The sequence below is a fragment of the Thermobia domestica genome, chromosome 3 (genome assembly GCF_964235325.1).
Source record: "Thermobia domestica chromosome 3, izTheDome1.hap1.1, whole genome shotgun sequence".
In the NCBI taxonomy this organism is placed as follows: domain Eukaryota; kingdom Metazoa; phylum Arthropoda; class Insecta; order Zygentoma; family Lepismatidae; genus Thermobia; species Thermobia domestica.
The window spans coordinates 201322776-201343969 of NC_137456.1; the positions used below are offsets into that span (position 1 = coordinate 201322776).

The 21194-nt window shown below is 36.4% G+C and overlaps 1 protein-coding gene across 1 annotated transcript in view; it reads left to right on the plus strand.

Annotated features, from left to right (window-relative positions):
- LOC145682081 (gamma-aminobutyric acid receptor subunit alpha-6-like) overlaps nucleotides 1–20756 on the plus strand; it is a 285876-nt gene extending 265120 nt beyond the window's left edge. The window contains exon 10 of the mRNA XM_081753678.1: nucleotides 20153–20756. Coding sequence (XP_081609804.1) covers nucleotides 20153–20476 — 324 coding nt within the window. The 3' untranslated portion in view covers nucleotides 20477–20756. The remainder of the gene's footprint in view (nucleotides 1–20152) is intronic.
- The last annotated feature ends 438 nt before the right edge of the window (nucleotides 20757–21194 follow it).

Here is a 21194-nt window from a genome sequence, read left to right on the forward strand (position 1 = left end):
TGGACAATCTGAACTTGGTAGACAATAGACAAGATTATATATATAGTATATATATATATATATATATATATATGTATGTATGTATTAACTGGATAGACTTTGGACGGATGGACGAGGATATATATATATATATATATATATATATATATATATATATATATATATATATATATATATATATAGACAGTTAACTGACAGAGAATGAGTTGACTTAATGTAGTTTGTAATGTCCTTAAACTCAATGAGAGAAACCACGTTGACCCTATTTACTCTTAACGCAAACTAACCCAAAGGCGGACAAAACTTTCGGGTAACGTGCATACTCTATTCAAAACATCTATAACCTGGCAATCTTACTAATCTAACCATATGAATATATTGCAAACAGCGATGAGCATTGGTAAATACCATCAATCTATAAAATACGAAAATTTACTTAACCTGGAGCTTTGAACAGCACGTAATTAAACTAATAAACTGATAACTTGGTTCAACACAAGACTTAATATGCATTGCAGCAGGGAGAGGGAGAGAGAGAGATTAACACAACGTGTGACTTACATAATGAGAGGACAAACTAGAACTGTTCGGGGCCGTGCACAGGCCAGGCACCCTGGAAGAAGGTTCCTCCCATAGGAACTCTTTACTCAGACATCGTACCGTGTATGGAATACGTTTGTATACTATACATTTTGGAACTCAAAAATATTATTATATGCATATGGAAATCAACAATATTATATTTCTATTTATCTCAACTCTGATAAACCACTATACTTATCACGACGGAATAAATGGTTTCATTCAGCACAATCTTGTTCCTCAATAATTTGGCTGAACTAACTACGTCGGTTAAATTCCCACGAGTTCTGGCTTGAAGATTCTATATTTCCAATAAGAAATTTAAATTCACTTCACTTCGATGTTTTCCGATGAAGATCAATCACTGTAGATAAACTTAAAGTTAATCACATTACCTGGGATGCAGCTACAAGAGAAAATATTACCATTATCGCTGCATGAATCCGAAGTACAAAGAGATTACTATGAAGTTAGCTGGTCCCACTTAATTAATGTTAGTACAGTGAAACCTGTCTTTAGCGGAATCGAGTGGGACTTGCAAAAATTTCCGTTAAAGTCAGGTTTCCGTTTAGTGGAGGTAGATCTTTCCTTTCTTTCTTTTTTTTAAATACATGCTTATAAAGGGGCATACTGAGAAAATATATTGCTGTACGTACCGGTACATTGTTCGATTACAGTACTTCTTTCTTCTACGAATAAGTACACAAAAAAGTTAAAATGAATACAAAATATGCCATGCAGACGTTTTCTTTATTTTTCTAATAGCCAAGCAGGGTTTTCTGTGTACATTGCTGCTTGGCTGCTTGACTTTCCGCATACACTTTAGCCTGAGAAATTATACAAAGTGAATCAGAATCATTTTTTCGTAAGGCAAATTTTTGCAGTTCCTTTAAACTTCTGCGAGAATCTTGATATGTATTTATTCTACACTCTTCTTGGAACTCGGTATCGTATTCCTTTTCTTCCTCTATCTCGTTTTCTTCTCTCCGAATTTCCGTATGATTCTTGATCAAGTTGCGGGGATTAAGGACAATTTGTGGGGGTGAATATGAGTAGTGGTTGGGGAAGGTCAACACTGTCCAGAAATATTTAACAAAAGAACGAATATATATTATCGCAGACAGTGTAATGTTTATGTCTCACAGAATGTCTAAACATCTTCTAAACGCTGTAGTCCGGAACCCAGAATTTTCCGTTAAATGTTTATTTTTCTTTCCGTTGTCCGCGTAACACAGTTTCCGCTTAATGAAGGGAGTTTTACACGTTTTGCTCTCCAAAATTCATGGGACCGTGAAATATTTCCGTTTAAGACAGTTTTCCGTTTAATAAAGGGTCCGTTGAAGACAGGTTTTACTGTATTATCCACTTATCACCAGTAACAATGGGCTAATCACATGAATTTCAAGAACATGATTCTTTCAAGAATCAACTTCAATATAACAGAATGGCAGAATATGGTAGATTGGGGTGAATAGGGCCACTTTCAAGAAAATTACCTTGTACTGCTACAATTGGTGCTTTATTAAAGAACTTTTTACAGATTTATAATATACCATATCTCTACTATAAAGTTCACAAAAAATCATTTTCTTCAAAAATTGTATAATACTATAAAAATGTATATATATACTCGCCTCGAATGACCCTATTCATCCTAACATATCTGGGTGAATAGGGCCGTTCGTAAGGTGAATAGGGCCACATATATTAAGTGGATTAAAACCACACACAATTGTAAAGTCGTACTAAAACATAGAATAGAATTCGTATACATAATATTTTAGAATAATAGAAGGTGTAAACGGTAGATTTACGTGCTTATAAAGTCATTTATTTATATTTGACGTTTCTTACTCTGCAGACCTTGAGTTGTTAGCGTTAATTTCTGCTTCCTTATTAGATATTTCAATTGTGCAACAGGACAAAAAACTTATACTGTTTCTTGTACGTCATCTGTGTTTAACGCTCATAATTTCCCATCTGAAATAAGAAAGAGAGACAAAAAATATCGAATTCTTATATCACCACTATGTATAAGACGATAGATAGGATGAATGGGTGGGGTGTGGTTGATGCATGCATTCGTACAAAATTTAAGTGGGAAAAAATCTTCGAGTTTTACTTCCCAAGGTAGGCTAAAGGAGACGGGGATGATGCGAATGAATTAAATGTTGGAATGAAAAAAGTAGGAGTAAACAGGAAAACTCCGATAAAACCCATCTACACGGTGTTTGTCCACCACTTGGCGCGAGCTGGGATTCAACCAGGGACCCCACACACTGGAGGTGAACGTTCTGCCACTGAGCCAATGCAGCTCCCTAATCAAAAAGTATGGCCCTGTTCACCGTAACTAGATATGGTCCTATTCACCCTAATTGGTAATATATAGAAAAATGGGTTGGCAACCCTGTTTAGGTTCTTCCACGATTATCATGCTAGTCATAATATCTTGAGTGAACCTTGTTGAAGATAAGAAAATCAAACTTCTGCACTTCCAACAAAACTACATAGCGTAACAAGAAATAATACAGGACAGAAGTATTAAAAATACGCTATTTTTCTTAACACTTGCATTCAATTGATGATGAAAGTTGCTCTGTAATACAATCAACGTCCAGCATTCACTCAATCTAACTGCACGATGAACTTGTAGAGACTCACAGTGAAGACACGGCGTGGCATCCGCTTCGCTGCTTCTGTTCTATAAACAAGTAAGGTGAATAACGTAACGAGTGGCCCTATTCATCCGGTGGCCCTATTCCACCGAAGCTACCCTAAGTCTTAATACTTCAAAATAACTAATTTCCTTTCACTGGGAAAAGAAAAGCACAAGCAACAAGTTCAATCCGGCGTAGGTGAAGTACACAGTATATATAAAAACAGTCATCTCACCGCGTCGCTTCTCTCTCATTCTCTCTGGCGGAAATTTCGGTGCAATCTTTACTAGCGCTTGGTTGAATAAAATGAAGATATCTGACAAGGAATACAGGACATTAATGAATAAAATATAGAAAAGAAATAATACTAAAACATTGATTTGAAATCTAACTCAACGTTAGAGACCGGCCTCATTCCGTTCTTCCCTTATTCCTGTATATTCTCCTACTCTGTGCAACTCCAAGAGAAGAAGAAATAAGAAGAAGAAGAAGAAATTTGAGAGGCAAAGACAGTCCAAAACGTAGCATCCACAAGAAAAACTTACAAAAGACAATTCTTATCGATTTATTTATTTTTTTATTTTTTATTTTTTATTTTATTTTATTTTATTTTATTTTTTTTTGTTCCAAGTGTAATGAATTATGATATGAATCCTCGAAACGGACAAGAACGACATATTATGTTTATCTCTTGATGACATAATTAAAATCAACAGGAACGCAAACGCAATGGTTGCGAAAGAGTAGTAGCCATATAGGAAAACTTTGAATTGAACTGTCGGAATACAATAATAATAATAAACAATATGAAGAATATAAATCAAAATTTATATTGAGCCTATTATAACTTGTCTGTAAGAAACAAGGTATGTTACATGCAGCACGAAATCTGCCAATAATGACAGAATATCTATGATGATGATGCCTCTGTTGGGAATAGGAGCTGGCAACATTGTGCCTTGTTTATAGTTCAGCTGCTAGAAGAAGAAGAAGGACTAGAAAGTTGTGACCGCATGGTGCTTGTAGAAGCTATTTTCTTGTGTTACGTTCTTTTGTGGAAATAAAAGTGAATAGCTGGAAATAAAAAGGTTTCATTCCTCTAAAGGGTAGATCTTTTGATTTCTAACATCTGGCGACTGTAACAGGACACAATAGACCATGGAGGAAATGAAAAAACAGCGTAAAATCTTGAGAGCAGCATTCACTAGGTTGCATACGAACTGTTCGGAACTGTGTAGCGCAGAACTTAAAAACGAAAGTGATATTAGTGGTACATTTCAAGTGTTAGAAGAGAAATACATGAAAATGAAGGAGATAGATGAGAAGATAATGACATCAGCAATAGAAGATAATTGGAGCGAGAAAGAACTACTAGAAGAAACGGAGCAAGCAGATAAGTATTCTTTAAAATTCTACCAAATTAAAAACAAGGTTGAGGCTGCGTTGCATGCGTGTAAAACGAACGAGAGTAGTGGTAGCACGAGTAGTGAAAGAAACTTTAAACTTCCAGAAGTATAAATTAAGAAGTTTGATGGTAATTTGAAAAACTGGCTTCTGTTTTGGTCACAGTTTGTGCGCATAGACGAAGATAAACGGATTCCTAATGTAGACAAATTTCAATATCTCATTCAAGCTATTGTACCGAACACACGTGCACGTCAGTTCGTAGAAAGTTTTCCCCTGTGTGAAGATAACTACCCGAAGGTTATTCAGGGTTTGAAAGCGCGTTTTGGACGTGACGATATGTTAGTAGAGGTATATGTTCGTGAACTTTTAAAGCTAGTGTTTCATAATCTAAGTAACAATGGTAATCTAGAATTGATAGACCTGTATGACAAGTTGGAATCTCAACTTCGCGCTTTAAGTACTTTAGGTGTCACAACAGATAAATGTGCTGCCATGCTGTATCCCCTTGTGGAGTCATGCTTACCTGCTGAACTATTGCGTACGTGGCAGAGGGACAGTACAAACAGTGCAGACGCAACTTTAGAAAAACGTTTGGAAGACTTTATGTCATTTTTGCGGAAAGAAGTAGAAAATGAAGAAAGAATAGCTCTTGCTGTGTCCGGGTTTGATATACAAGACACCAGTAATGTGGGAAAGAAAAAGAAAGAACGCAGTAATCGTTCCGATTTTGTACCAACTGCCGCTGAATTAGTTAATTGTAAAAATAGTGCAAAGTGCATTTTTTGTGATCAATCGCACGCAAGTGAAAACTGTGTAAAAGCCTGTAATTGGACATACGAGGAAAAAATAAACATTTTGAAGGGAAAGGGATGCTGTTTTCGGTGCCTTAAGAATTCGCACAAGAGTTCAAAATGTTATGCTAAGTTGACTTGTAGTGCATGCAAGGGGCGTCACGTTAGTGTTATGTGTAGTGGCAGAAATAAATCTAAGAATGCGTCAAGTAACGGTGATAAACAGACTCATGTGAAGCATGTTATCGAAAACACACTGACAAACAATGAACATTCCGAAACATTTTACAAACATTGGTAGTAAAAGTGAGAGGGCGGAATTCAAAAAAGAACGTCAGGGCGATTATAGACACTGGTTCACAGCGATCTTATATCTGTACTAGCTTAGCGCAGGAAATGAACTATGAAGTATTACGAAAAGAAACTGTAGCGCACGCTCTTTTTGGAGGTGTATTTTCAGAACCATGTGAACATGACTGTTTTCGAGTTAGGCTAACCAACCTCAATGGTGATTATGCATGTAATTTTGAAGCACTGAATCAGGATGTTATTTGTAATAGTGTTACATCAATCATAGATGGTCCTTGGTTATCAGAGTTACGGGAAATGGGTATAGAAATATCCGATAATCAACCTGGCCCAATCGCAATTTTAATAGGAGCGGACATTGCCGGTAAACTTTTCACAGGTAAGAGAATTGCTTTGAAAGTTGGCCTGATTGCTATGGAGACATTGCTCGGCTGGATTTTAATGGGAAAAATAAACAGGAAGGATTCTGTTAGGTTTTCTACAATGCAAGTCACAACGATGTTTTGCAAATCAACACCTGTTTCAGACTTGTGGAAATTGGATGTTTTAGGCATAACCGATCCAGCGGAAAAGAAAACGAAAATGGAGGCGCAACAGAAAGTAATGGAATATTTTAACCAGACAACGACCATTAACGCTGACGGGAGGTATGAAGTAAAAATGCCTTGGCTAATGGAACATCCACCTCTCCCCAACAACATAGATACCTGTAAAAGAAGACTGAAGAATGTAGTTGCTAGATTGAAGGCTGAAAACTACTACGAAATGTACGAGAAGGTTCTGAAAGAGTGGGGAGATGAAAACATCGTAGAGGAAGTTCCTGCGGAAGAGATAGAGAAGAAAGGCTACTACTTACCTCATCGTCATGTTGTTAAGATGACTAGTAGTACGACGAAGATCCGTCCAGTATTCGATGCCTCAGCGAGAGAGAAAAATCATCCATCTTTAAATCAGTGTTTAGAGAAAGGAATCAATTTGATAGAAATTATTCCAGCGATTCTGACACGTTTTAGATTGAACAAGTTTGGAGTTGTGTCTGACATTAAGAAGGCGTTTCTACAAATTTCCCTGTGTAAGAGTGACCGAGACTATTTACGATTTCTTTGGATAAATGGAGAAGGTGGTATAAAAATATATCGTCACAAAAGAGTAGTGTTTGGCGTGAGTTGCAGTCCTTTCCTGTTGGGAGCCGTAATAGAGCATCATCTTAGGCGAGCACTACAAAAGTGTAATGAGGGTCAGAATAGTTATGCTAAGGAAGTCATTTTGAAGTTATTGAATAGTTTTTATGTAGATAATTGTGTCACTAGTGTCAAAAATGAAGATGAGCTTCGTCAGTTTAGAGAAGAAGCCACGAACTTAATGGCGGAAGGAAAATTCGAACTTCGAGGGTGGGAGCATACCTCTTTAGAAAACACACTAGAAGAGAATAGAGTTCCTGTACTTGGCCTACAATGGGAAACTGTTTCAGATGTGTTGGAATTACGACCAGAATGTTTTGAGGATACAAAACCTGCGGTTGTCACGAAGAGAATAATTTTGTCATTTGCTAACAGAATATTTGATCCTATTGGTGTCACGTGTCCAGTAACGCTAAGCCCGAAAATTCTTTTACAACAAGTATGGTCACCGAAGGTAAATTGGGACGAAGCGGTACCAAAGGAAGTTGAGAAGAAATTCCTACAATGGATCAAAGAGTTGCCTCATTTAAAGAGACTTGTCCTTCCAAGATGGGCTGCTGGAGATTGTAAGAATTGGAGCCTACATGCATTCTGCGATGCTAGTGAGAGATCGTATGCTACGGCTGTCTTTCTCAGAACTGAAGAAAAAGGACAAGTGAAGGTGCAATTGATACAGGCGAAATGCAGGGTTGCTCCGATGAAGAAGTTAACCATTCCTCGACTGGAATTACTGGCAGCTACAATTGGCGCAAGGTTAGCTACTACAGTGAGAGAAACATTGGATGTTGAAGATGTACCAATTTATTTCTGGACAGATTCTACCACCGTTTTAGCATGGATTAAGCGGGATATGCCATGGAATATCTTTGTGTGGAATCGAATACAAGAAATAAGAAGATTAAGCAATTCAGGCAACGAGTGTTGGAGATTTGTTCCAGGAACCATGAATCCAGCTGATCTGCCCTCACGAGGATGTTCACCTGAACAGTTAGTTGCGTCAAAATGGTGGGAGGGTCCAGACTGGTTAAGACGACCAATAGAAGAGTGGCCGGAGCAGAAGTACACTTATCAAGAAGAAATAATCTCAGAAGAAAGAAGAAAAAACATTGTATCTGTAATGATTAATGCCAAAGAAGAAAACCGTGATTGGTACTACCGCCGTTTTTCAAAATATGAACAGATAATCCGCATGGTTGGTTGGATCAAGAGATTCATATTCAATTGTTGTAATGGAAAGAAGAGGAGACAAGGAGAATTATCGGTAGAAGAAGTGACAGCTGCTGAGAAAACAGTCCTTAAACTCGTTCAGAAAGAGTCATTCGACGGTGTAGAAGACCAAAAGTTGAAGTCACTATGCCCATTTGAAGACAAAGATCAGATCATTAGGCTGAAGACGAAAATTGTAGAGCTTTCAGATTCAGAAGTGTTTCGGTATCCTGTTGTATTACCAAACACACATCCTGTGGTCAAGCGGTTGATTCATGACAAACATGTAGAATCTTGTCACGTTGGAGTGCAGGGTCTGATGAGTCTTCTCAGAGAAAGGTACTGGATTATAAGAGGAAGGCAAGGCGTTCGATCCGTTGTTAGAAGGTGTGTCGTCTGTAGAAGATACAACGCCAAGAAGATGGAGACCTGTCCCGCGGCCTTACCAGAAGATAGAGTTAAGGAATCAGCAATCTTTGAAGTCACAGGATTGGATATGGCGGGTCCAGTAATACTAAGAGATGGCAAGAAAGCATGGATTTGTATCTTCACATGTGCAGTGTATAGAGCGGTACATCTAGAATTAGTATCTGGATTGTCAACGGCCGATTTCCTTCAAGCGTTGCGGAGATTCGTCGCTAGAAGAGGACGTCCATCAGTAATCTACTGTGATAATGGTACCAATTTTGTCGGTGCAGAGAGCTTGTTAGACAAACTCGAGTGGGAGAAGATAGAAGCGTACACCACTACGAAGCGTATCAAATGGAAATTTATTCCTCCCACATCACCTTGGTGGGGTGGCTGGTGGGAACGTCTGATTAGACTAATGAAACAGTTGTTGAGAAGAGTACTTGGAAGAGCTTCCCTGACTTATGAAGAATTTAACACAATTCTTTGTGACTGTGAAGCAGTTATAAATTCCCGTCCTTTGACATACGTTTCGGAAGAAAGTTCTGATTTTGTGCCTTTAACTCCTCTAATGTTCCTACAACAGAATGCTGAAATTGGAGTACCTGACATTGATGTCATACAAGCGGGGAGTCTACGAAGAAGACTGAAATACATTCAGGATATACGGAAGATTTTACGCAGTAGGTTTCGAAAGGAATATTTGGGACAGTTGGTTCAACATTGGAGAACCAGAGTAAATTGTAAGAAGATAGCAGTAGGAGAGGTTGTTCTAGTGGGAAACGACAACTCAAAGCGGTTGGAATGGCCCCTAGCACGTGTTGTGGAACTTATACCTGGCCGTGATGGAAAAGTTCGTCTGGTGAGACTAAAGACCGGCGCGGGGATGATGGTGAGACCTCTTCAACGTATCTTCCCTTTGGAAATCAGGTCAGAAGAAACTGTTGAACAGAATGTACTTAAGAGAAGACTGGTGGTACGAGAACCGAGAAGTGAAACTGATCAATGTGAAGGTGAAAAGGAATCTCAAATTATCACTACTAGAACTGGAAGAGCTGTGAAACCTCCCAAAAGATTGTCTCTTTTTACGTATTGTAATCCACAGTTTTAATGATGGGAGGATGTTGGGAATAGGAGCTGGCAACATTGTGCCTTGTTTATAGTTCAGCTGCTAGAAGAAGAAGAAGGACTAGAAAGTTGTGACCGCATGGTGCTTGTAGAAGCTATTTTCTTGTGTTACGTTCTTTTGTGGAAATAAAAGTGAATAGCTGGAAATAAAAAGGTTTCATTCCTCTAAAGGGTAGATCTTTTGATTTCTAACAGCCTCAATTAGTAAAAGAATGGATTTACACGACATCTTTCTTACAACCCTGTCAAGTTTCTATATCAAATTGCATATTTTTAATTATAAGATTTTCACTTTCTACCTTGCGAAATTCTCAAACTCGAAATTTCCACTTTCTAAAATTCAGAAATTGAAATAATGACTTTCTAATGCTTCCTATTTGACCACCACTGAACCTTAAAGAAAATATATCACGAAGCCCCAGGTTGTAAATGTTTAACGAAATAAGATTTTGTATGTTTCTTCCTCTTGCACAAAGCATGAGGAGAAAATGCTAATAATTTGAAAAGAGTAGAACAAAATGTTTCACTCTAATTACATAATAAATAGTGGATTTTAATCTGCAAAACTGTGATCGAGCACTAGACGAATAAAGTGCATATCTAATAATACACGACTTTAGCAGTGAATTAAATAAATTCTACATGTAAATGTCTCATATTTAGCAACTGTAATCTTGAAGAACGTAAATTCCACGCTGTAATGAGAATATTGAGAAGTAACTTCCGTATGACAAATAGCTGCAGACCAATACACTACACACACACACTTATGTATATTGTCATTAAACTTTCTGCTTAATTTATATTTAACATTCACATGTAATATGCCGATGTTCTGTCAACACCCACCACAGCTCACAGTCAGTAAATATTTACCTTTTTTAAGATACACAAGAATTTATTGAGCTCTTTAATTGTTTTGAGTGTGAACTTTTTTTAGCGTTTAACGAAAAAACATTTTATTAATATTTATACACTTGAGTTTAAAGATCTTTTTAAAAGTTAAATTACACACAGTAGGACACTTTACTCATTATCGACACCCTTTGAACACTTCCAGATTACAAATATTCACCTTTTGTACAAGTATGTCCCAGAAGTGTGTTCAAAATGTGCAAAACAGCAAATTCTGAACAGTTAGTTATAAAAGGAAAACTTCTTCTAATAATTTTCCAGGAGGTAATGTACCTAAAATAGAAGCCACATTTTCTCGCTGAACTGCTATGTTGATACGTTGTATTAGAAAAGTAGTAGCCCGCTTGTCACCAGTAACGTGTGCAATACATTGGCCTACTTCTTCCATGAAATTGAGCCCTTCGACGCCCCAAGTGCCGCCCGATTGAATGGCTACTGTCACGAATATGTATCTATCGAGTAGATCTTTATATTTTCTTCTTTTCTTGCGCATTCTCTGCGGGTTGCAATAGCTCCTTCTCGAGATGAAGAAAGAGTGAGATTAGATGGCGCAAAAGTGTCAGAGCAGGTGAAATCCCAGAGAAGAATCCTTCCCCTCTTCCATTGTACCAGCGTCATGCCGTCTGGTCTTTTGCCATCAGATCTGTTACACCCCGCAGCTTCACGAACAGATGGAACGTTTGCCGATGTGAGTGCTCTCCAGATGATGTCATTCACGTTCGAATGCCTCATGTCTTCCGGAGCTACTTATACAAGACAGACCGTGTAGACCATTCTGCTTGACTGAGGCACCACATTTAGAGCAGTTGTGTGGTTCACAGATGTCTACTCCTAGGCGAAGTGCAACTGCAATACGAAAACTTTCGTTTGAAAGGTGAAGTTCTAGGGCGTGTGAAGGTAAAGCCTGTATCCAAGCCCCTGAAATTGGTGATGTGGAGGCGAGAAGCCTCGCCTTATCCTCTTGATTGCCTGCTTCTTGTAATAACACTGATTGATATAATTTGATGATTGGCTTGTCCCAAACTGATTGCGAACTTCTGTCCGTTATTTCAGGACGACTTAAACCAAGTAGGTTAGACCAGTCAGATATGCAGTGTTGGACATCAGATTCTATGTGAGGCTCATTAAGTTGGTTGAGGAGTATCTCAATGGTATGCCGGGATCCATAGAATGACGCTAAAAATGAAGGATACGCCAAATCGATAGACCGATGAATACCTCGACCTCCAAAATCAAATGTAAGGGAGGCCTTTATCAATGCGTTGCTATTTAGGTTACAGTTGAGTAACGATTCCAGTCCACATTTCAGAACGGTGTCAAACTTCTCTAGTAAATCGACTTCACGCCAAGAAGTAGAACAGCGTAAAAAAATAGATTATTCTTAATATGGAGAACGACGCACGAAGGAGATAAAAAGCTGAATGTGCTGATATTAGGGCCGGACGTGACAAGAAAAATCTAATTTTTTAGTTTTTTTTCGATTAACATATTACGTGTTGCCTCAGGTGAAAGGGCTGCACCAAGTAGAAAGGCTGAAGAGGTTGTCATAAGTTGCATTTCCGGTGCTGAATTTTTAAATTATGAATATAACACTTCCATTTGATCTTGCGAAATTCCTAAAAATCCTACTTCACACTTCATAAAACTTAAATGTAGTCCGATGTCTGCTGCCATAGTTCAAATATTGTGTAGCTCACTTAAAACTGTGTCAGGATCTCCTGCTATAGTACAATCGTCTAAGTACCAGATGTTTAATTCAATGCTAATCCTAGACTCTATGGACTGAATCGTAATGGCGAACAAAGCGGGACCTAAAGGATTGCCTTGTACTCCACGTTGCGAGAGTATGATCTTATCACCTAGAAATAGGTTACTTGTCGCGTATAGCATTTATAGATATAGTGATAAATCGATGGAAAATTAGTTTTAATTGTGAGTAGGATTGCGTCTCGGTTCAGTTCATTAAAAGCATTATAAAAGTCTAATTTCAGCAAAGCCTTTTGTTGTGAATGGGGAATAGAAAAGTAAATGCGAGCTGCATGTGCTGCGGATTCAGCTCCATTGAGGACGCATACTTCCAATTATTGAGGGTAAAGGAAACTCACGACGGATTCTTTAATTCTGGAACATATAACTTTTGCTGATATCCTTCTCCAAATGTTCCCCACTGCAATTGGTCGAATTCCACCGCTCCTCTTATTAAGTGCAATAAGTGATGCTCCAAAAAAGATTGGTATTATTTCCTGAGGTACATTACCTGAAAGGATTAAATGAAGTAATTCTAGAATCATCGTAGTTAATCTTTCTTTTGAATCTGACTCATGATGTAGCAGTAGATTCTTAAGAATAGAAGGACGGAGACAATCAATATGTCCAGCTGATCCAGATGGGACGGATTTTACAGCGTATCGTAATTCAGAAACTGAAAATCTTGTTATATTAGGATAATCTTTAGGAGGGTCTGGTAATGAAAAGGTGTCTGAATGTGAAGGGTGCTTCTCTTTAAGTGCTTCTAAAACAGATGCATTAGGTGCGGCGATGATATCTTCAGAAATTAGTAATCTGACTGCACCTCTTATATCTCCATCGTTGAATTTGTTTTCGAGTCTTTTGGTGTTAAAGGATGTTGGGTCAGAAGAATGTTGAGGTTTTCGTTTGAATTTCCTTTTTTTGAATAATAATGGGGTAACGCATCTCTGTGAGAATTATCCAATTCGCAAACTCGTTGCTTGACCCAGGTTGTTAAGTTTTTGATATGATTGTGACGGAACACTGAGTACTGCATACGGGAATAATAACAGATCCATCCATGCGTCTAGTTCGTTTCTATTTAAATACGACGGATAACATCATAGAGAGAGGTAGCTACAGATGACCGAGCACTTCTTGGGACTCTTCTTAGTAAAGGAACAGAGGATTTTAGTTCGGCTATTAGATTGCAAAAGTCGGAAATTAGATGTTTTTCGTTGTAATTATCACATTCAATTCCATTTGATGAAGAAGGATTATGATTTAGAGATGACTTTTGGTTTGGTATGGAAGGCTTATTTTTCTTATTGAGAGTCTGATGAATTTTGCTAATGTGGATGGCAAGTCCTCTTTGATTGGCCAGATGTTTTTCACAATGAGGGCATGATACACATTTTTCATCGTATGAAAAATCAACTAATTCATCATTATTTGTAACTGACACGCTTCCAATGTCAGAAACTTCCTCTATATTGTGACTCTCCTGGCAGGAAGTATCATTGGAGATTAAATGATTTCCGTCATCATAACTTTGATCAAGCCTTTGCTGGTCAGCCGCCATGCTGCACAAATACAATTCAGAATTATGTTCCTGAACCGACTCCATCCACCATCGTTGATCAACAAAAATAATTATAAGAACTCAAATAATGGAAAATTTTAAATCTGTTCAAAATAACAATTTAACGGATTTTATAACGAATTGGAAAGAAAATATATCATAGTATCAAAGTTTAAATCATAAAAATACCTCAATAGTGAGAGATATCTTTGTGAAAAAACACTCCTCCGGAAGCACCTCTCTTTCTGCCCACACATATACACAGATACAATTCACAAACGTGATATATAGCACTTAACCCATTACTGCCCCTTGGCAACTTAAGTTGCCACGGCAATTTTTCGTTATATCGCAGAAATTCATGGATTGACGTTGCAGGTTTTAACCATGAAGTTACTTTGGAGTCTGTTTCGTCATAGCATCGTTGCATTTTCTTTGTATGATATATTGACGTAAGGTTAGCATTGTTTTTGGCTACAATGTGTTTTGAGGAGAAAGACTCAACTGAATTGATTTCAAAGACTCCAGAAGGAAGGATTGAAGGTCTGTAAAGGAAGGATTAACTCTATTTTAATAGTTATGTTTTCGCAGTGTATTTTCTCCCTCAAAATTGTAACTTTCCAAAATGTTCCCTTTTTTGAACATGTATGTGCCATTTGGCAACTTAAGTTGCCGGGCTAAAAAACAAGAAAAAAATAAATATTTTTCAAAAATATTCTAATGTCTATTTTAGAGTACTATTAAAACCAAATAGGCGAAAAGAAACATTTCAAAATACCACTGGGGAATTCTGGGCACTAATGGGTTAATCAAACGAAAATTGTGGAGCACACATTATATGCTTACTCACTCTTTTCAACAATCACAACAATCCATATTTACTTATATCTTGAAATGGTTGTGTGTATATATAAAACTGATATATTTATTTTATATTATTATTCATGCATTGGGTAATATATCATTTCTAACAAAATATTTATCCCGCGAATCGAACTGACGACTATACAATTAGAAGCACACTGAGCTAGCATGAACACCCATGTCCAACTCCTTTTAAAATACAACAACCAAATTTCCAAAACAATGACATTCATGTCCATTGAGTTTTTCTCCCTTATCTTATTCGTTTTACTATGGATGCAAGAACTACGTTCGCTGTCTTTCCTTTCATTGGAAACTTTACTTATGGAAAGTGGGTGACAAAACCAGCATGTGTTCACATGTATACAGAGTTAACAAATTATGTATCATTACGTATTTCAATGAATGTTTCTTTCTTGTACACTTAACAACCTTTCAACAAAGAAGTAACACCCATCTGCATAATTTTTAATTACGGAGGTTGGTTTGGGGGCTCGAACCTGGCATCTTTGGTTTACTGTTTCCGAAGATACCCGAAGTTGGACTTAGAAGGTTTTTTTAGCTGATCATAGCCATAATCAATGCACTCATTCTTTTTAGAATATATGATTGGCATGAAGAATAACAGTAATGCGAAAGAATATAGGAGTTAATTTTGGTTACAGTATTGTACTTTTAAATAAAATATTACAACAGAAAATATCTTATAATTTCTTTTAAGTAACATTATAATTAAAGTTAACTTTTAAATCTTTTAGGTTAGATATTTTTATCATACTACGGTTACCATGCGTCGGCATTTATGCACACATATAATCATTTTAAGGTAAAAATGTCCGTCTGCATTCTTTTTACGAATATCTAGTCACATTATATAGTGAGCTTAATACTATATTTAAATGTTTAAATGGATGAATCTACACTATTTCTTATTATAGTGATTATTGTATGCTGTTAACCTATTTACTGGGTAACTAGGACAATACGGTATATTCTAAATAAAGTTATCTAGGTGTAAGTGTGACAGTATCTTGGCATTTTAGAATATCGTAAATCTACATTTTAAATTTACGCATGTCTGTTTTATTTTCATGCCAGTGGTCTGCAACAGCAACTTATCGAATGCGTGATGTATCGTTTGTAGTTGAAATCCACCCTATGAACATTGACATTTGTTTCCCATCCTTATAGGACGTTTCATCATTACTGTTTCCTTATTTCGTTTCAGAGTTATTCACTTTTATTTAAATACTAGCTGAAATGCCCGTTCTTCGCACGAGGAAAATATGTTTATAGGGGATAGGTGACTCGCTATAAATTGATTTGTGACTATTTAATAAGTTTCGTACTTTTATGTATGAAGTGGACGGTTATGCAAGAATGGAAAATTTGGAGAACGGAAATTCATTTAAAAAGAAAAGCAACAATAATGCTATTAAATTTGAATGAAGAAAATTGTAGTGAAAGGAAAGTCTGGTTTGTATTTAATGTTATTTTAATTTTATTCCGTACTTAACTAAGTTGTTTCATTACAATACTTGCTTATAAACTACATTTGTTATCTAGTGCTTAGGTTACCTCCTCTTTTACGTTTCGGCATTCTGTTTTTACACTACAGTAGTCACGCTTTTCAGATTTTGTGTTTGGTCGCGCGGATCACTATTGTGATCCACAGCTTCTTTTTTTCCACATGGTTATATTTATAGTACTGTTATTATATGGTGCTTGGGAAGTATAAAGCAAAGTATAACGCACATTGTATATTTTTATTATTTAAAGAAAAACACACATATTTATGAGACTTTTTGTAAATTTAACATAACTTATTCATCTTAGTGTCAATCAGGCACGCAAAGCCTCAGCAGTTGTACGAGCATTTTATCATCACCCGGAGGGTTAGGTGCCTGAAAAGGAGGTATTATATTGATACATGGAGTTCTAGAAGTACGTGGCAATTGAGGCTTCAATTACCTCTTGGGTCTCTTTTTTAACTTTTTCCCTGGCTATGTAAAAGTCACGTAAATCAAAATTAAGTAATTAAGGTTCTCCTGTAGGTCTTGCTTCTACTGGAATATCTTCCTCTGCTACTTTCTGAGATAGTGGGGGTTCTGCTGCAACCTCTGCGTCTTCGTTTCGTTGATCTCCATTACTGTCGAATTCATAACAAACTTTATTATCAATGAAGAGGTCTTCCTCTACTTCTTCTGAGTCTTCTATACAAACAATGCTTTCACAGTCACTCTCTGTATCATTTAACCACTTACGTATATGTTTGTAGTCTCTTTCCTACATTTTATACACAAAATATTCGCTACATATCGAAAACAAACAAACCAAAATAGGTCAAGTTTTAAAAATGTACTCCGTGTTTGGTCGCGTGGATCCAACTACAAAAGTGAGCACCCGGTAAACGCACTTTTGACAGCAGGAATGCTGTAACATCACTGGTCTGTTCCACATGATGTGGGGGAAAGGTAAATGGCTGTTCAAAGTCAAGCATTCTACCAACTCCTAGCAGCAACAAAAGATATACCCCTGGATCACAATAGCGATAAGCGCGACCACTGCAGTGTTAACGTTATTATTACTTAAGGATATATTATACGTAAGACCGTCTGAGTTCCAGAAGAAGCTGGACGCTCATACTTTTAGGGATTATTCATTGAGTATCTACGAACTTAGAAAGGGGGTAACAAACCCACTTTCATTTACTTATCCACTGATACGAAAATAAAAAAGAACGTACCTATTTGCCCTTGTACTTTATATGCTATAGCGCATTACATTATATGCAACAAGGATTTTGGTCTGCATCATGATATAAATTTAAAAATATTTAACATTTTTCGAATCGAAATCAACGAAATTTATTCTAGAAAGTAAAAATAGAATGTTAAGCACATATAATGAAGACAACGCAGTGATTTAATTTGGTAACGTATAAATATATAATATGAAGTATCCTCGCGCACGGAAGACAGGGGGTTCTCATGTATACTATTACCTTACTCAACACTCTTAAATTCCATTTAATACACTGTTCACTAAGTTTTAGCTGTAGCAATTCACTTTCATTTGTTACGTTTTAAACATATCACGGGCATACAATTAACTGTCTGGTAATTTCACTTTTCCTTGATCAGATCTTATATTTTAGAAGTTTCTCCGGCAAATATTTAATTTCTAGTTTATTGAGAGTAATTCATTTCGTATAAACGTATTTTCCTTGTGCGAAGAACGGGCATTTTAGGTACTTTGCGATAATTCTGAAACCATCATTGTATTTTCAACGATGTCTGTAGACGTTATATCTTCTTCTTTTAAATATACTTGTAAATGAATGTAATGGCTCGGACTCCGGTCCATCGTTGCCTGTTAATTTTCTTTGGTGCTATTTGAGCGCACTGGTGCCAAAGAGCATTAAGTAATTTGAAGATGAAACTGACATTATTTAATTTTCTCTCAATGTACCTCCCAGAAAAGTTCTTTCTCAGTAATCTATAATTTTAGTTAATTATGCTTCTGAATAAGTAATTCTTACCGTTATTCTAAACACGTTTCTTTGTTGAAATAGTATCGCTACTTTATATAGACTCTTCTTGTGTTGGTACATGGCCATACTCAACCTGGAGCAGGTAAGCTTCAGGGGCGCCACAGAGATATGGAAGGCAGCCTTTAGTAGAAGTAGTAGTAGTAGTAGTACAAACAGTAATAGTAGTAGTTGGTAGTAGTAGTTGGTAGTAGTAGTAAGTAGTGCTAGTAGTAGTACAAATAGTAATAGTAGCTCGGATTCGATTAGGTTAGGTTAAGGTAGGTTCTGTTGTCTGACTCCAATCATCTAGACATAACCCCAACATTTTCCTTTCAAAACATTAAATAGGTTGAGTAAAACCTGAGCATAATGATAATGATACCTGTAAACTTCAATAAAAATGACCCCGTATTCTTAATATGAACCTTCCTAGTGATACACATTCTAGAACATTTTCGAACCTATCGGATAATAATATAACATGCTGGCACATTCTACAACAATTTCGAATTCTGGAATATTGTAGAACTTCCTGGATCATTCTAGAAGGTTCTAGAGCATCCTGAAGATTCTAAAAACATTCTCGAATCTTTGGGAAACTTCTATAATAGCCTGTAACACTTTCCAAGATTATTGATAATTTTAGAACATTATGGATTATTCGATCAATAATCATTTGTGTAGAGCATCCTGAAAATTCTAGAACATTCTCGAACCTTTGGGAAACTTCTATAACAATCTGTACATTTTTTAAGATTGTTGATAATTCTAGAACATTCTGGAATATTCCATCAATAATGATTTGTGTAGAAAGGAAAGCAACATTGAAATTGAAAATAAAGAAATGCACGCATTTTCGTTAAAATTTAATCATTTTTTTTAAGCACAGTAACACCGTTGCTAGGGCGTTTTCTCCCTCTATTACCTCTGCTAGTCCAAACCGAAACCTTCTAAATGGATGGAAGATACAGGGCTACAATACCATATAACTCCTATGGGGCTCCGTGTCTTGGTCTCGGAGCCTTTGTGGCACGCATGGACAAACCACACTTACTTTTATTATATATATCGATTCAACCATACAATCAGAAATAAATTAACATATTCTTAATTTTAAGTAAACGTTGTTATTTCTCCAATTATTTTATTTATTTATATTCTACTAGCAGCGTTCACCCCGCTTCGCTGCGGTCACCCCGGAACGCAATAAACTTTGTTGCTTAGATAATTTTTACTTTTTCGCTTTCAAGTGATATGATAAAAACCATAGAAGATTGCAGTAAATGTTAACATTATATCGCCTGTCATTTATGTTAACCCGCCGAGTGACACGGTCATGCGGGTTGCATATCAATACGTTTATTTTTACCTATGATGAACTAACAAAGGATTTGTACGTTATGGACACTTGAATGGTCAATTATCTCAAGACACTGGTAATTAAAAATTAAAGTGATATGATAAAAACCATCTAGGGTCCAAATCCTAATAACCCCCCAAAAATGAAAGAAATTGGTTCAGCCGTATTAGCGTGATGAGGGAACAAAGGATTTGTGCGTTCTCTTTTATATATAAGATTTTTATTTTTGTTTCTGTTTGTGTGTGATCTTTTCCTTAATATCCCACATAAACTATCATATATTATGTATAAGAGAACTTTTTTGAGATTCTTTGAATTTTATTTAGTGTGTTTGGTATCTGTCATTGTTTCACTTTTATCTGACCTAAAATCATGGTTATAAAATCTGTCAGTACATTCCATTGTTTCTATCTAAGATTGGCAATAATATTTCATGGCTAAGTGCACATTTTTGATTCATTATAAAATTTCAGTAATTTATATATTTTTTTCTTTCCTTCAGCCACCTTCGAATTATGGAGTTTCCTCCATAGAGTGTTCCTCTGCATCAGAGCAACAACAAATTGCAAGGACAGTTGAGCGACAAACTCAAACGGAATATCACGTTCCATGCTGGAGACAACTTCTTTACTGTGTAGTCGGAGATGAAAAGTATAAGAAACAAAGAGAAAGAGAAGCTAGTAAAATAAAAGGATATGTAAATAGCGTATCGAAAATTGACAGAGTTGCTAGAGTAATATTTCCAATGTCGTTTGCACTATTGAACCTATTCTATTGGATAGGGTATGTTAACTACCAAGAGTCCTTTGCTTGGAAAGATATTTAGTAATGTAATTATTTTTAAAAATATATTTTGCAAGTGTGAGTTTTTTCGTAATTAGAGGCAAATGTTAATACCATAATACTGTCATAGCCAGGTGGTGGGAAAGGTACTATGTTTTCCAATTCACTAATATTGATCACTTTGACAACGTTATGTAAGTACACAAATAAACATTTACTTATGACTGGGTGGAGTTAATGTCACTCCCCCTCCCCAATTTTTCTAAAAAGAACTGCTTGTGGTGACTATTACAAATGAAACAGCCACTACTAGTAATAATGTTCTAGGGAAATAGTAAATCAATAGTTAGTTCTAATTACTATGAACGTGTCTTATTCTGGAGTAATATTCTTGTAGTAGTTGATTATTTATTTATTGCATTAGTTCCATTAAAAATAAAGCATGCACCAAACACTGACAGTAAGAGGAAAACACCTATATAAATTAATTTATTTTTAAGTAATCTAGGAAAGTCAATGTTACGACGACGCAATACATTTGCATAATTTCCTATATATGGCTTCAAGCTCTTATCTCAGTTGAAAGTGATCGTTACTTTCAAAGGCAAAACTGTTGACTTTCGCACGACTGAATAAGCAAACATGTAGAGTTACTATCTATCCTATGTGCTAAAATTTGAAATGAGTACACAGTTTTAACAGTTTTGGTTCAAACGTCAAGGTCAAATTTTAGACAGTGACGTCTTAGCCTTGTAGTCATT